This window comes from Alligator mississippiensis, chromosome 12, assembly GCF_030867095.1.
Source record: "Alligator mississippiensis isolate rAllMis1 chromosome 12, rAllMis1, whole genome shotgun sequence".
NCBI classification, from domain to species: Eukaryota; Metazoa; Chordata; order Crocodylia; family Alligatoridae; genus Alligator; species Alligator mississippiensis.
Window position 1 is genome coordinate 27,523,239 of NC_081835.1, and position 16,596 is coordinate 27,539,834.

The 16,596-nt window shown below is 41.5% G+C and overlaps 1 protein-coding gene across 2 annotated transcripts in view; it reads right to left on the bottom strand.

Annotated features, from left to right (window-relative positions):
- Nucleotides 1-390: 390 nt before the first annotated feature.
- Nucleotides 391-16,596, bottom strand: part of FBXW12 (F-box and WD repeat domain containing 12) — a 36,133-nt gene continuing 19,927 nt past the window's right edge. Inside the window, exons 2-10 of one of the 2 annotated variants that reach the window (XM_014596597.3) lie at nucleotides 16,247-16,284; nucleotides 13,255-13,418; nucleotides 11,649-11,770; nucleotides 7,969-8,178; nucleotides 6,091-6,255; nucleotides 4,464-4,671; nucleotides 2,894-3,075; nucleotides 2,681-2,808; nucleotides 391-712 (exon numbers count right to left, since the gene is read on the bottom strand). In XM_014596597.3, coding sequence (XP_014452083.1) covers nucleotides 613-712; nucleotides 2,681-2,808; nucleotides 2,894-3,075; nucleotides 4,464-4,671; nucleotides 6,091-6,255; nucleotides 7,969-8,178; nucleotides 11,649-11,770; nucleotides 13,255-13,418; nucleotides 16,247-16,284 — 1,317 coding nt within the window. In that variant the 3' untranslated portion in view covers nucleotides 391-612. The remainder of the gene's footprint in view (nucleotides 713-2,680; nucleotides 2,809-2,893; nucleotides 3,076-4,463; nucleotides 4,672-6,090; nucleotides 6,256-7,968; nucleotides 8,179-11,648; nucleotides 11,771-13,254; nucleotides 13,419-16,246; nucleotides 16,285-16,596) is intronic. The other variant, XM_006267458.4, reaches the window with a different exon arrangement.

The following is a 16,596-nucleotide window of genomic DNA, read 5'->3' on the forward strand; positions in this document are numbered from 1 at the left end:
TAGGGGTTGAGTTTGACAAATCTGCTCTACAGCAGTGGTTCTTAACCTTTTTTTGTACCAGGACCCATTTGTAAGTGTCAGTAGCCAGCCACAGCCCTCCAGTTATGGGGCAGGGGGGACCCAAGCAGCCCTTCACAGGCTGGAACTGTGTAAGCCTGCAAGGGAAAAGCCACGGTTCCCTACATTTTTCTACTTTAAAGGAGAATCCATTATTTAAAATTTGTATTTATTTTTGAAGTTTGTGACCCTTTCATATATTCTTGCAACCCACTTTTGGGCCACAGCACACAAGTTGAAAAATGCTCTATAAGATGCAACAAACCTGCATAATTGAAATTAAAAAAAAAATAAATCAGGAACATCTCTTAAAAGGAACAGAATCTCATTGGACATGTTTAGATGAGCTTTAATTCACAAACTCAGCAATACAGCATGACTACTCTAAACTATAGCAACTTTGTCCACACACACATGCAGTGTTTAGGCTTTGCAAGGTAACCACAGTGAATACATACAAAGGGAGCTGTCCTAGCACATGCTTTCAACTTGAAGATTTTTAAAGTATCATTTTTTGTACAAAGCAGATGCCTGAAGGCGGATAACAGGAATATATTAAAGGTTAAAAGAATAGGCTCGCAAAATACTTGTTTCATCAGCTCTAGCCACCACGCCTATGATACTCACGTTGTCACATGCCACATCAATAAAGCCCCTGTTGTGGAAAAATTGTAAATAATGTTTGTAATAACCAGGGATCCTGGTTTTCTCTGACAAAAAAGGAATCTCAAATTCTCATTAAAAACCCCAAAATCCATTATTAAAATTAAAACCCCCCTGCAGGCCCCCCTGTAGCCATGCTGGTACCCCTCATTGCCCTCACAACAGTCCCCTGGCCTACTCGCATCTATTGCCCCCACCCACAGCCCCTGCCCCCCAGCCCTGCTGGAGGGCTGCCCCCCCATCTCCCAGAGCTACGGGGCCAGGGACCCAAGTCTGCAGCTCCCTGCCCCCAACAGCAGGCAGCTGCAGCAGCTCTCCCACTGCTGCTGCTGCCTGCTTGGGTGGGGCTGGGGCTAGCTCTTGACTCCCCCTAGCTATGAACTACAACCCCCCAGCCTCCTGCAAGCCCTGCTTACCTCACAGGCACTAGGACTGAAGAGTGAAGCTGAGCTGGGCAGAGCTGTGGCTGAGAGAGTCTCAAGCCCTGCCCTTCCTCCTCCCCCTTTCCCTCTGGCAGGGCTGGGGTTTTCCTGCCCTGTTTGTAAATAGCTCTTGTAGGCTGGAGCTCAACCAGCCTGCAGAGCTATTTGCAAAAGCAGGGAATCCATGGGTTTCTCTGCTAAAAGGAGAAACCTGTGTTTTCTCTGTTTTTCCATGGGAAACAAAATCAGGAGCTCTGGTAATGACTGAATTTAGTCATACAGCTATTGGTAACTTTAAAACACTAAATAACAGGTTAGTGTTCTTTAGGCTTGATCATCTGACAGAGCTCAGTGAGTAACTTCATTTTACTTTACTGTACAGCAATGGTGCTTAACCTTTTTGGCCAGTGGGCTGAATGAGCAGTGCCCAGGTCATCTGTGGGCTGGATCCAGCTGCTGGTCCCAATCTGGAATAGGGCTCTTGTGGCAGGGCCCTATCTGGCCATGCAGAGGGGGGGTAGGGGGCATCTCTGCTTCAGCCCCATCCCACAAGGGGATGGAGGGGTCCTGGCCCAGTCCCAACCTTGCCCCACAGGTAGAAAGGAGTCTGACCTGGCCCCACAAGGTGGGGGCAAAGGGGGCTTGAGCCAGCCCCACAGGAAAAGGGACATAACTTGGCCCCAACCTGTTCCATTGGCCCTTGGGGTTTGGGAATTTGGCAGCTGGGGAGGGTGGTCATTAATTGCCACCACTCCCCTGCTGCCAAATTTCCTTATTTTTTGGTGGAGCCTTGTAGGCCAAATGTGGCTTGTAGGCTGGAGGTTGAGCATCCTTCCTGTACAGGAAAATGTTTTTAGATTAAACAGCAATCTGGACTTCTACTGATGATCAAATGGTGACTTCTGCCTTTTATACGTGCATTACTCCCAAGAAATGATTTTCCAAAATTATCGAAGTTGTAAAATAAGGCAAGCTTTCCATAGATATAAATCCCACTAGCTACCTGTTGTTTTCAGGTACTTGCATAAGACAGACATACTAAAACCTTAACAGCCATGGTACAAACCAGTGGCTCAATCTTTTTAGAGTCAAGGCCAAACTGAGAAAGTGCCAGTTCTTAAGTTTTCACTTGTTTTTTGACAATGGAAAGATAATACAGCAGTGGTTGCAAAGAAGACCACCACAGGTTACAATGGTTTGGGTTTTTTTAAAATACTGGATTCTTAGTTCAAATAATTGCATTTATCTTATGAATCATATCTGCACACTTAACAAGAGTATACATTTATGTGGCAGGCCATAGCAACCTAGGGTGTGGCAGCCCCTTGGCTGAGAATCACTGGTCTAGTGAAACAGTCTGAAAATTCAGGGTAGGCGAGAGGCAAAGTTGGAGTGCAGACTGCTGCATGTCTTAACATCCCCCTCTTACAGCTTAGTCAAATGTGGGGAGAAAGATACAGGATTGAGGTTAGTAAGATACTAGTGTAAAGAATACTTAAAGAGAAAACCATAACTTATCCTACATGTTGTTCAATTACCTTGACCATTTATGAGATCCTCCTAGTAACTGATACAGGCTCTGTAATGCATAAGCCTGGTTTGCTTTTTTCCACATATATACACGGAGAGAGAGATCCAAGGATGATGTGACAACCCGGAAAGAATCCTTAAAGGTTACAAAAATACATATATATGGTCAAGATAAGGTGGAGCAAACAATAAAAAGGATGAATAACAAAAGAGATACATACCACCCATAGTGAAGTAATTGTGTCCTTGTGATCCTGGAAACATTGTAGTTGAGTCCCAGAGATCGAATATAACTTCAGCTCTGACCCACATCCTATAAGAATGGTTTCTGTTCCATACCCCTCCATGACACTGTATGTGTTCCAACTTTTTTCTGGTAATGTGAAGCTTGTGACCTGTTGAGCTTTTCATAAGACAACATTACACATGTAAAAATACCCCTTAAAGATTTCCGTATTGCAGTTATTTGTATCTCAGTCACATTTATTGCATTTGAAAAAAAGAATGTTAAGAAACCCGCTTGCCCCCCCCACCAACTCTTGAGCATGATGCTGCTATTCTGTTCCATGATCTGCACAGGGTGGATGTGCACAGATTCATCTTAAAGCAGTGGTTCCTAACCCGTTCCTTTGCAAACCAGAAGTGTGGTTTGAGTTGGTCCACAGACTGGATCCCACATGCCACAATCCAGACCAGGGCCTCCAGTGCTGGTCACGTGCCCCCTAATCCAGACCTGCGCTGCTGGGTCTAGCTATAAACTGCCCCAGTCCAGACCCACACTTCCTGAATTGGACCTTTGCTACCTAATCCAGCCACTGCTGCCCAAATCCAGACATGCTTATTTCTTATCTGACTTGCATGCCACCTGATCCAGTCCAGTGCCAGCCCAGTATGGCATGAAGGGCCATGTTATCCCACTCAGGGGGCTCCTTATAGGTCTGGAAATTTGGCAGCATAGGGAACAGAGAACATTAATGCTCCAACTATTCCTCTGTTACCAGTTTTCCACACCTGTGGGAGCTCCACAGGCTGGATTTGTACCAGACTAGGGGTTGAGCACCCCGACCTTGAAATCTCAAGTTACTGTGGAACATTCAAATGAGATACCAGAAATAAAATGCCTTCAATATATCTATATTATCAGTTTTGTTAATATTCCCTTTAATTTTGTAACTTGCTTTCAGTGCTGCTTTTCCTCCTTCAAAACAAAACTTAAAATATAAATTTTCTCAGACACGTATAAAATTGTATCCAAAATGCAAGATAAGGACCAATTCCTCTAAAATTAGAAAACATAGTGCTTCTACCCTTGTTTAGTTTAATAGAAACTTACAACTGCTATAATGGTCAACTGGATGTGGTGTAGAGTCTTGGAGACTATTTCCAGAGTTGAGACACTTCCTCCCAGGAAAGTCTGGCAATTAGTGTGACCCAGTTTACTTTGACTACTGGATAAAATATGGCAAGACAGAGGTCTTCAGTTTGGAAGGACCCAAGTGTTTTATAAATGTCAGCATCTTGAAGTTGAACTAGAAACCACTAGGAAGCCAAAGAGAAGCCTCAGTCCCTAATACTGTATCTTTTACAGTCTTTTTATTAAAAAAGTGATTTTGTACTGAACAAAATTGCCAAGTCTCCAACCCCAGCCAGAGTGACTTAATTAGGAGTTTTGCATCCTTAACTATAGTGCAGGAAATATATCAATTGCTAGTAAAGAGGCCCAAGGAGAAAAAGATAGGAGAAAGTGAATCCTCTGCTATGAAACATAAATAGGGTAAGTTATAAGCATACCTAGGATTTCTGATTTATATTTAGATTTCTTGACTGCTAGGTCCAACACTGTGATATTCATCTGAAAGGCATTATCTTTATGCATTACTGCTATTCTTGCTGGCTCTTTTGGTAACCAACAAGCTGTAACATGCTTACGGACAGGCAGAGAAGTGCATATGTGCGATTTGTCTTCTGTTGGTTGAATCAAGCAATCTGTAGAAAACACCTAATATTGAAAATATACACCATTTCAGACTGCAGCACTACCTATGACAAGTCTTGTGCAAGACGATAAAAATCTTGTATAAGAATTAAGAAAAATATGTTATACAGGATTACAAGTTTCTTTTAGTGATTTATTGAACAAGTAAATGTGAGAGAAATAGCAGTAGCTAGGCCAGAAGCTAAGCATTCCTTTAAACAGATGTGTCAATATGAACAGCAACTAAGCTACTGTACTCCATGCTGCATCAATTCCACTTTCCTTTTGACCAGAATTAGGCAGCTGTGTTAAATAAAGCCTGCAGGAGTGTAGGTCTTGTCAACTAGAAAGAGATTACTAGAGCAGTGCTGATAAGGGAATAGAGATCAAGTGACTTGACTTTATTTGCAACACACTTCTGGTAAATGTTTTTCAGTCCTTTGAACAACCTGACCTTTCAAAGATTACTGAAGTCATGCTGTTGTTCAAATTATCCTTATTTAAGTGACTGGTAACTCAGAACTGGCCCAGGAAAACTCAAGTTACAGTTATAGTTCATGTCTTCAGAAAACTTGTCCTGAAACAATGAAAACTTCAAGTCCCCAAATTTCAAGGAACTAACATAATGTATTTTCTTTCACACAACAAACCTGGTATTATCAAGATAGAATGTGCTTCTTGGGTTTTTCAACTAGCTGCCTGCTGTGGTGCAGTAGTGTGGGATTCTTAAAACCCCTTCCTTTATTTGATGGCAAAACCAAATCAGAAAACATGTCACTGTTAATGGAGAGTTGCAAGTCTTGCCAACCACATGATGGAGTTGGGAGCTTCTAGTTCTGGCTCCATAAGAACTTCCAGAATTCTAGCTCCCTTTCTGCCATAAAGGTTAACTGATAAATGCAGGGAAGTTCCTAGGGCCAGGGGACCTGGTTGCCCCAGTCTGGAAGATCTTGGTCTCCAAATCTGAGGGTATCCGCATGGCAGTAATGCTAAAGCCACAGACTGGAAACCAATGCTTCCCAGCCACTCAGAGGAGAACATACTCAAAAGTTAACAGCAAATGTTACCTTAACAAATAAGTTCTGTTGCAGTTTGTGGGGAAAAGGAGAGTTGTGCCAGTAACCTCTAGAAGCATCAGATACCGAACACATATGACAAGCCGTTTCCCCTTATTGCAGAAATTTCTTTGATAGTTCTGTTAGTCCAGTTTTCACTACTTACTACTTCCAGATGTACCTCCTAAGTAGCAACTTCACGTATGTACTTGCAGCATGATAAACATTTTTTATATTTAGTATTTGTAAAAAAAAAATCCTCTACACTCTTGGTGTGTTACAAGTCATGAATATATCAGAAACAGAACAAACTTGTACAGACCCAATTTTTTTTTCTTTTTAAAATTAACTTCTCAGTTGTGTAATCAGATTGAATAGCATACTGTACCTTGATAGATACATCTGCACTCTCAGTAGATCCAGCAACTAGCCACAATTTATCAGGTGAACAAAGTAAGAGATCAATTTTAGAATTCTGAAATGCTGTGATACATGACACTTGATTTAGATTAGGAACCTCTAATGTATAAACAGCACCTCCTGCAGTGGCTGCCTAAAGAAGGGAAGCGGGGAGGGGACAAAAAACCAAAACAAAACACAACACATGGTTACAGCATCCCAGCTCCCACAAAGGAAAAAAGTTATGCAATGCTGAAGGTTTAGTGCTCATAAAACACCAACAAATCATTTTTTGCCCGATCTGATTAAGCTGAAAGCAGTACCAGGCAAATGGAAGGTGCAAAGTATGTAACAATGGATGCATCTACATGTTGACTAATGCACCTTATATACTATGCATTTAATTTAGTATTCACTTAATAAAGTACTAACTAAATGCATAGTATCTAGTTACTGCGCAGTAGCACCAGTGCAGTTATTTAGTGACGCTTACAGCGCATTAGCTTAATAACACTGCACAGTAGGCTATTAGCACAGTTTTTACTGTGACACACTACTGTGCAGTGTTTTAGGCTAATGCACAGTAAGTACCTCATGTATATTCACCCAGTGCTTCAAAATATGTTTCTATATTTTCAGTATCATTTTTGAGGCAGAGGTGCTTGCTTTGAAGTACTCCATCGATTGCATACGTGTATCCTAACTTTTCAGAGCACTTTGGAGATGCTTGGAACACTTACACGTTACATCTGTCCACATCCTCAAGTGCATCTCATACAAGACAAAAGCAAAGAGTGCTTAGTAATGATTGTTTATAGAATTGGGGCTGATTTTTTTTTTTTTTTTTTTTATGGTCAGCACCCCAGCTCTACTCATGCCTTTACAGCAAGTGACATCCAGGCCAGACCTGTGAAGGTAACAATGCCTCAGTGTATGCAGTGTGATGAAAGAAGTTCCTAATGAAGATACTGGGAGCAGTATAAGCACAAGAAAGTGGTGTTTTCCTAAGGATGAGTTAACATATTGAACTCAAGTGACTTTGATGTAGGAGATGAATTCTGCAGTATACAAAGGACCACTGTAGTAACACAAAATCACTATGCTATAATATGAAAATACTGTAAGAGACAGTTTTCTTAACCCTATTGCTGTTGACTGCAGCAATTAAAGGGAATTCAGGAATGCACAGAAGTCATGCCCTCTCCTGCTGGTAGCTGGTATTAACACTATGGGGCAGACAAACATAATCACTACATAATCACAAATAAACATCCATGGTAAAAATCCCTTTTTACTTCATTGCAAAAAAGCACAAAACCTATTGTCCTTCATGCCACTTGCTCGTTTAGTCACTTAAAGGGAGACTAAAGAAACTAAAAATAATAAGTAATCTTTCTGCTAAAGCAAGTGGACTTCAGCAGAAAGATTACTAGAACTTGAGGAGACTAGGAGATGATAGCTGTCCTCCAAGTATTTGAACAGCATAAATGTAGGATACATAATTCTAGTATGATCAGCCAAAGGGATATATTAATAAAGGAATAAATTTAATGAAATTAAAAACAGACTGTGAAGATTTGGGCTCTCAGGAAAGACTTCCTCAGTTAGATGGTCACAGCCCAGTTCCCACAGCTAAGTGAAACTCAACTGGATGAATCATTATAACACGTTCTGGTGACAACCATGGCATGGATATGAATGGATTAGATGACCCACCTCTTCTGTCCAGGATCTCAACAAATTTTAGACATTTCCAAGTGGTCAAAATGAATTGTACCAAGTGTATTATTGTATTAAATTAATCCAGTTATCTACGTGTATGCAATTTTGTTATATCATGAATTCATAGTTGCTTAAGTCCACTTACCAATAGAAAGGGCTTTTTGTTCACTGAGTAGGTAACCAAGTTGCATGAAGAGGAGGATGTGGAGAATGAAGCAAGCTCTTGCCCAGTTTCTCCCTGCCAGGCTTTGATAGTTCCATGGGCATCTGTTGTGATTGCTACCTTGTATTTTGGTAATGTAATAACTTTCAGAAGTGGCATTTCTTGTACGGGACTTGACCATATCTGTATACCCTAATCAACACAAAAGACAACCACGACCACCACCATCCAGGCACTGGGTTAAGGTAATTTTAACTGACATTTAACTTGTCAATAATGCAACTGTTTTCATTGTTTGCTTTCGCATCATTCTAAGTTACATATTTCAGAAACACTTTTCCTTATATTTTCTAATATTTGTTTTGAAATAGTTTTCTTCTAACAAAACAGCTACTCTGTTCTGCTTGCAGTTTTGGAATTCTTTAACTTACATTCCCCAGTGGATAATTATTATGACTCATCTTAACCTAGTGTATTTCAAAAATCCAGAATTGCAGCCAAGAAGCTCCTTCCAAACATTACATCATCACAAAAAGAACCTGATACTTCCTTTGGACCATAATTCTTGTTTGTCCTCCATATCACATCCAGTGACTTTGCAGAGTCTCACATTTCAAGTGGTACTTGAAACAGTCTGTCTAATCTTATTCTCTTGTACTCTTTGGATATTCCCCATAATTTATGGGGCATCAACCCCAGAAAGGGACAAGCAGTGCGATTAAAACACACTTGAGAGCAGTATACAATGCAGGCAGATTGCACAGTAGTATTTCCCACCTTGCTCTGCCAATTCATCTCACTTCTAACCTACTTCTCACCTTGCTAGAGGCTTGGGTCTCTGAGCAGAAACTGACAATTGCATTTCACTCTGCCAAACTGGAGAATGGCTTCTGAAACAGGCAAGTGATTACAAGAATCAAATCGGAGCAAGCATACTTCTACAAATCACTCCTGAAGCATTTCGTTCTGGTGGCCAAATTAATCCCTCAGCAAAAACTCTATTTACATCCACTGATGTCAGTGATAATTGTGCATAAGTATTCCAGCTGCAAAATCATTCCCTGATGTAATCTACATAGAAATCTTTAACTGATTTCAGTGACACACATAAGTTAGAAAGCAGCAGTGCCTCTTAGAGCAAGGGTTCTCAATTCCTGGGCTGTGGCCCGGTACTGGGCTGCAGTGGATCGGCTGCTGGACTGGAAGTGGCTGCAGACTGGCAAACTGCGGCCCCCTTCAGAGGTGGGTGGAGAGGCCACAGCTCCTTATGCAGGGCTCATGGCAGTACAGCGTTTGGCCCACCCCCCACCTGGGAGGTGGGGGTATCCTCACCTGTCTGCCAGCCGGAAATTCCGACCGCAGTCAGCTGTGACTGCTGGGCTGTGGTTTGCTGGGCCACAGCCGCTTCCAGGTCACGGGTTGCCAGGCTGCAGCATACAAACTTTGAGAACCCTGTCTTAGAGGATTGATACTACTGTCAGTGTCCACAAATTTATTAAAAGAATGTATAAAAAAGGAGTATTATTACATGCTAATGCCTCATAGGAGACAGAGGAAACACTATGCATAATAGAACTTGTTATTAGAGAGTTTCTTAGGTACCATTATTCAGTCATTTACTTAAGCAGTTTTCCAATGCTCTTCTCTCTTTAAAATTGGGCACTTAATACAATTCTAGATCTTAATTTATAGGCCAAAGATTTTCTTACTCCACATATTTTAAGACTGAATTGAACAAAACTGTGTGGTAATAAATAAGCTTAGCTTTGCTAGAAGAAGAATATTTGATAATAGCCATTTTTAGAGATGCCAACCTAAATGCAAATACTCAATGAATAGCTTCCACAACACCCATACAAGAAACCAACAAAGTGACTATTTAACTAAATTGTAATGTTTCACTCTAATGTTGGGGCAAGACTGGCGAGTTGAACAAAAAGTTTAACTGCAGAAAAAAGGTTTCCTTTTTCAGAATAGCAAATACTTCATTTTTCAAAGTGCTGATCTAAGATCTGATACAGATCCATTAACTGAACGAAGTCACAAATTCTGATGAATAATATATTATATTCTTTCAATATTTCCAGCATTCTGTTACATACATTGCTTGCAAACCCTGCCAGATTTCTTTGCTTCCTTCCTGACTGCTGTGTCCATCTCTGAGAGAAGATATTTCACTCCCCCTTATATATCATGTTTTTCCTCTTGCTACTTGAAGAATAATGACTACGAACCTGAATCTCTAGCAATTTGTCATATTTTTATGCATATAAAAAAGCAATCTTTGCCTATATGAAGTTAGGCAAGTGATACTCGGAACAAAATCTGGGTGGTCAGTACTATCAACACAAATATTTAATCAAATTTGAGCTGAAAAGTTCAATACTGAATCTTCAAAAATATTCAATATTGTTCAATCCTGATATCTGGATTGGTGGGTGGGAGTGTTGGAGGGCAATGTGTGGTACTCATGCCATAAGTAGCACAGGCAGCTTCTATGTGTGGCACACAGCAGATCAAGAAGTGGACAGATGGCGCAGCAGCAGATAGGGTAGGAAGCACGGAGCAGAACAGCAGGTTGTGCAGGGAGCATGGCATGAAGAAGAAAGCAGGACAGAAAGTGCAACAGGAAGGAGATCAGAATGGTAGTCAGGTATGGTGGTGGCTAGGCTTTACTTAAAGACCTGTTAAGAAACCAAACAAGCAAACAAAAATAAACTGTGGTTTTAAACTAAACGGTATCAAAATACTGGTGAAAATCAGTTGTTTAAAACTTGGGTTTACATTTGTACATCCATTATTTTCTTAAGGAAAGGTCCATTCCCCTTGTTTGGCATAATTAGTCCAGTCCAATCAAAAGATAATGAGCCACAAAAATCCTTGACTAGGGCCAAGCAAAGCTAAACATATTAACCAGAAAGGTATACTCTGTGTACATGGATTAATTTAAGCAACAATGTGCATTTTACACAAATGTAAAAACTGGTTATATGAATAAGTGACTAACATCTTAATTCTTAGATAATATTGTTTTCAGAATGGCTTCAGCCACACCTGGATAAGAATTGGAATTTTATTAAGTGTGAAAATGCTTGAAAGTGGTTTTTTTGTACTTAGTTTAATAGAACCATTATGAATGTGCTGCATGTGTAAGAAAAATAAGTTTCTTGAAAACTTATTTTAAATTTGAAACTGATTTAGTAAAAACAACCATTTTGACAGTAGTTACTTAATTGATAAATTTATTTCTGGTTACCCTGTGCCAGGTTTTTGAAGATATGTACATATGTAGCGAATTTGGTATTTTAAAAAATGCTACTGGGCATTTAAGTAGGCCAGAGGTTTCTATCCCATCCAAATCAATGATCATTGATTCCCTTTAATACTTATGGAAATCCCCTCAGGTATCTAGAGATGCAGAGAGACACCTACATTCTATTTGATCCCATTAAAATCTGAGGGGGACTCCTGTCAAGTAGATTTGTTTAAATTTATTTTTTCGTTTGACATAGATTTAATAAACTAAAAGGTGCTTAGGCCTTCATGTAGTACAAAATTAAATAGGAAAGTCTGACAACCAGAAATGTTTGGGTTTTTTTTAATTAAACCTAAAGAAATTCAATTTTTATCTATCTTGACATCTATGCTTTACTGTGCCTCACCTCTTGGACGTTCCAAGCTCGTACAGTGCCATCAGTAGATGCAGTGCAGACAACAGACCTCAGCTGTCCAGCACCAAAGACATGGTCACTGTCAGACAGATAAGCCATGCCCATTATTTTTCCTGCAAAACAAAAGCAAAAGCACAAAAAAAACCACCCCACTTTAAAATAAGGCCAAGTGATTCAATGCTCAGCAGAACAGCAAGACCTCTATTCAGCAAAACATTTCAGCCTGTGAGGCTTATAGCATTGACCAAAGTGAGGATATATACCAGTAAAAAACCTAAAATAATTTTCTGAAATGGTGTCATTTTACCCTTCACAACATAGTTAACTATATTCTGTCCCCGTTGGGCACATCTACTGCTTACTGTGCAGTAGCATGTCCGTCAACAACTGTGCTAATATCCTACTGCACAGTGTTATTAGGTTACTGTGCAGTAAGCATCACAAAAAAAATGTGCACCGGCGCTACTGTGCAGTAACTAGTTACTGTACATTTAGTTAGTACTTCATTAAGCAAGTACTAAACTAAATGTTCAGTACCTACTGTGCATTAATGAATGTGTAGACACACCCAGTGTTATGCATTTACCAATAGTCTAAATGCAATGTTCCATTTCTTTTCCTGACTTTCGATTCACACAGTGTTACCTATATTGTTACCTAAAATAAATTTAAATCAATGCAACATTTAAGATTTTCTTACAGAGTATCTGCAGGAGGGAAATAAATTGTATTAATTAAGCCTTATTCTGACAAGGGATTACTGAGATAAATGCTAATTAACTTTTTAACATACTACCTATGTTATTAATATAAATTGCCCAATTAATTTAACTCCTTTGACAAGAACATCCAGAACACATTTACAAAATCCAATATGATGCATCAGTGGCCTTTATAGCTTTGTTTAAATGTTATTCACTTTAATTTTTTCTGTCTAAATGGAAGTACAATTGATTTATATCCTATCCATGGAATCTACAGTTCTGTTTAACATGCTTTAGCATTACCATATAATAATTTGTGCTGTACTGCAAAACATTAGACAAATACTTCTTACAGAATATAGGACAGATTTTAAACATATTTGGGTGCCTAAAAACACAGCTAAGCACCTGAATACTTTTATGTATCTTGCCCTGAGGTATCAGTGGAAAAAGAAAAGAACCATACAACATTATTTAAACAGCATAAATAACTAATAAAAACAACTGAAATCAGATATCTTTTTATAGTATTTTCTGCACAGCGTTACTGTGGAATGAACCTAGTACTTAAAAAAGGATGAAAAATCAGGACTGTGTACTTTTCTGGAAAACATGCAGGCTTAAGGCCAGGTTTTTTCAAACCTAGTCCCCAGAAATTATTTACATAACTCCAAGTTTTGGATTTACATACTAAAAACACATGTTCTAAACTACATACAAAAATCTTTCAGGTTCCTTCCAAGTTATCGTGTCTACTATATAAAAAATAACAAACTAAATTTATTTTGATATTTGTCCACCTGGATTTCTCGAGCAGTAGGATTCACTGAGACAAAGCACCTCAAAATACCATGATTACTGCAAAGTAATCTTTTATCACTCCCACAACATACCACTATGCCCCCTCATGGGTATGCACGTATAATCAGCTGATGGCCGTCCTGATGTCATTTGTTGCTCAAGTTTGGAGCGGTGGAGGTAGTACTTTTTCCATGTTTGCACTCCTGGAGTCAGGTTTAAGATATTGCAAAAGGTCCAACGGTTTAGGCACATGTTTCTATAAAATAAAAGGTGGCCATCGGTTTAGTAATAGGAGACAGTTAAGAATAGTAATACAGAATGTTTATTTAAATGAGTGTTACTACCTGGGTACACTGACTATCTCAATAAAAGTCTTTGATAAAAAGCACAATCTGTTATTTTGGTGGAGAATTTAAAATGTAGAAGTGGGGTTTTAAAGGGCTTCACTCACTCACAAGCTGTAAAACAAGTTTCCTTCCTTAAATATTACAGGATGAAAATCAGGAAATTTCTTTCACTGAGCTAGTAACATATTGTTCGTATGTTCTACCATTTTGGTCATTAAATGTACATCAGAAGATGAAAACTGTTTAAACTACTGAACTGGAGAAACTGTTGAGAGAAGTTTGAATGGAAATGTAACCCCTTGCAGCAAGGAATTAAATAAATGGCAAAGTAGAGAGAGGAAGCCATTCTGTGCTACTGGAGCTGATGTGAACTCTCACCAATTGCAATAAGCACAATATAGCCCAGGAAGCACAAACATTTTCCCCTTCACCCCCCCAAGGCACTGCCATGCTCTAGAAGGGGACTCCTGACCAGCACAGAATTTATCTGGACAAAAGGAAGGCTGATAAAGTCCAAACACTCAAAACAGCCTTGCCATCGCCATTGCAATGCAATGACATGGGCCAGCTGTGTATTGTTAAATACTCCTTTCACAGCAACCTGAACTGAACTGTGAATTCCTGATCAGTGGAATACGATTTTTTCTTAAACATTAAAATTTACCAACTCTTTGGCTCATAGTAAGTGCCAGATCAAAAAGTTGCAGCTGTGTTGAGTATACTCAATGGCATTAAAAATTTTCCCAAGCTGGCTTGCTAATTAGAGGTGCACCGATATATCAGTCCATATTAGATTGGGACTGATAAAAGGAAAATTGACATTACTGGCAATCTTTTTCTTTTGGCTTGTGTAGCTGATAATGTCACTGAAAGATGCCGTGTGCGTGCATATAGCTGCAGCATGCACACGGCCAGGAATGAAGCCCAGCAGCTTGGAAAGCAGTTTCGAGGCCCCCACGGTGAGGGAGGGAATAGGGCAGGGGGACAGAGCCGTGGGCTGCTCATCTGGAGGCAGCTCCCTGCTGCTGCGCACACCCCTGGGGGAGGCATGTGGGGACATGTGCCCCCTAGATTTGTGCGTGGGGTGAGGGAGGGCTGCCTGCTGTGGGCTCAGGGCCAGACGCTGTGCCGGCCTCTTCCCGGCAAGGGGGCAGGGGACTGAGCCGAGGCTGTGCTTGGGGTGGGGGCAGGGGTGGGGCAGGAGGCAACAGCACTGGGAGCTGGGTTTTGGGGTAGCTATAGTCCTTGCTATAGTAACTTGCTGTAGTCACCCTGTAGCCCCTCTACCAGTGCCACCGCTGCCCACCCTGCCTCCGTCTACCTTGAGCACAGCCCCAGCCCAGCCTCCTTGCCTGGAAGCCTCTGGTCCCAAGCCTGCAGCAGGCAGCCCACCCTTGTCCCGCACACAAATCTGGGGGAACACATGCCCCCCATGCCTCCCCCAGGGGTGTGCACACCAGTAGGGAGCCTCTCCCTGCCGTGTACCCCCTGGACAAGCCACCCATGGCTCTGTCCCATGCCGTCCCGCCCCAGCTGGGCAGCACCTGGCCCTACCCCACGCCCTCATTGTGGGGACCTCAGTCTGCCCCTCCTCCCTCACATCCTTTCCCTCTTCCTCACCCCTTCCCCTCCACAGACTTACCGGCCAGATGCTGCTCTCCAAGCTGCCAGGCTGCATATCACCTATCGGATCAGTTTTGGCCAACATAATCGCCCATCAGTATCGGCCAAAAACATCTTTATCGGTGCATACCTACTGCTAATATCTCATTTTGAGGGGAAACTGTCAAGAATTAGACCAGAGGTGATCAACCCCTAGTCCACAGGTGAGATTCAGCTCCTGGTGCTGTGTCATCTGATCCCTGGAGCTTTCCCCAGGTCTGTGCGAGTCCTGTGGGCCGAGAGCCAGTATGCTGGGCATGCAGGGCGGTGCAGGGCCCTGATCCCAGCGCCTGGGCCCTGATCCTGCACATGGGGATCAGCTGAAGCCATGCAGAGCCTGATCTGGGCATATGGGCCCCATCCAGCCCAGGCCTGGCCCTGTGGGGCCAAAAGGTTAAGCACCCCTGCAAAAATTTATAAAACGCTGCGAACAAAAATTTAGTTAGTTATCTATATTGCTGCTGTGGTACCAGATGTACTTAAGAGAATCAGATGAGATAGATACCGTCTTCTCAGAGCAGTAAACATCTAGGCAAACAACATGTCACTGCGTATCCATGTGAATGTAGTTTCAAGTCAGTCCTTGGAGCATCCCCTAAAGGAAATGAATTTCAACCCCTTGCTGGGATGTAACAGAGAGAATACATCTCCAGTTTACTGTTTCTGAAGAGGAAAACCAGAGACAGACTGGGTGCCCTCACTCCTCAGAGCTTGAAATGGATGAAGATACCCAATACTTCAAGATACTTCTACAGCACCTCACAAGACTAGTCTACTGAAACTCCATTGGAGGGAGACCCTAGGAAAGGCTCACAAGACCAATGACTTCCTACCACCCCCCAAGAGATGACAAAAATGGAACTGAAGGTGACCGAAAAAGGGCAAAGAAGTAGGTAAATTTATGAAAATCGTAAACATAATGAAACGTGCCAGCAAGAGAGACTGAGCAAAGAACCCTGGACAGCACCCACGGCCGTGTGCACAGAGCACAAAGCGTTCTGCTGCTTCAGAACCAGAGCTGAACAGTTATGAATGGCAAGGTAGAGGTAAACTGAAACGTGGAGGGGGCACCTACCTCCAGAGGGAAGTTGTGTCTGCAGCTTCGTTCCATGCCTGTTGTGAAGGGAAGACGGAGGCACGTTTTTAGAGTGGTAAGGAAACATTATCGGTCCCATCTCCTTTCCTATCCAAGGTGCAGTAAGGTCAGTCCTCGAGGGGAGCAGCAGGCTGGGAACTCTAGTTAACGTCCCATGCATCTGCTTTTTTCAACCGTCACTTTGAGTTTACATTTTGGTTGAGCATTTCACACAGGCTGGTTGGGGAACTGTCATAGCAACGCCCCGGTTATATTTTACACTTCCTACAAGAGCAGCTGTACAGATAAAGTGGCAGCCAGAGGTCTGACACTCCGACTGTGGCGGGGCT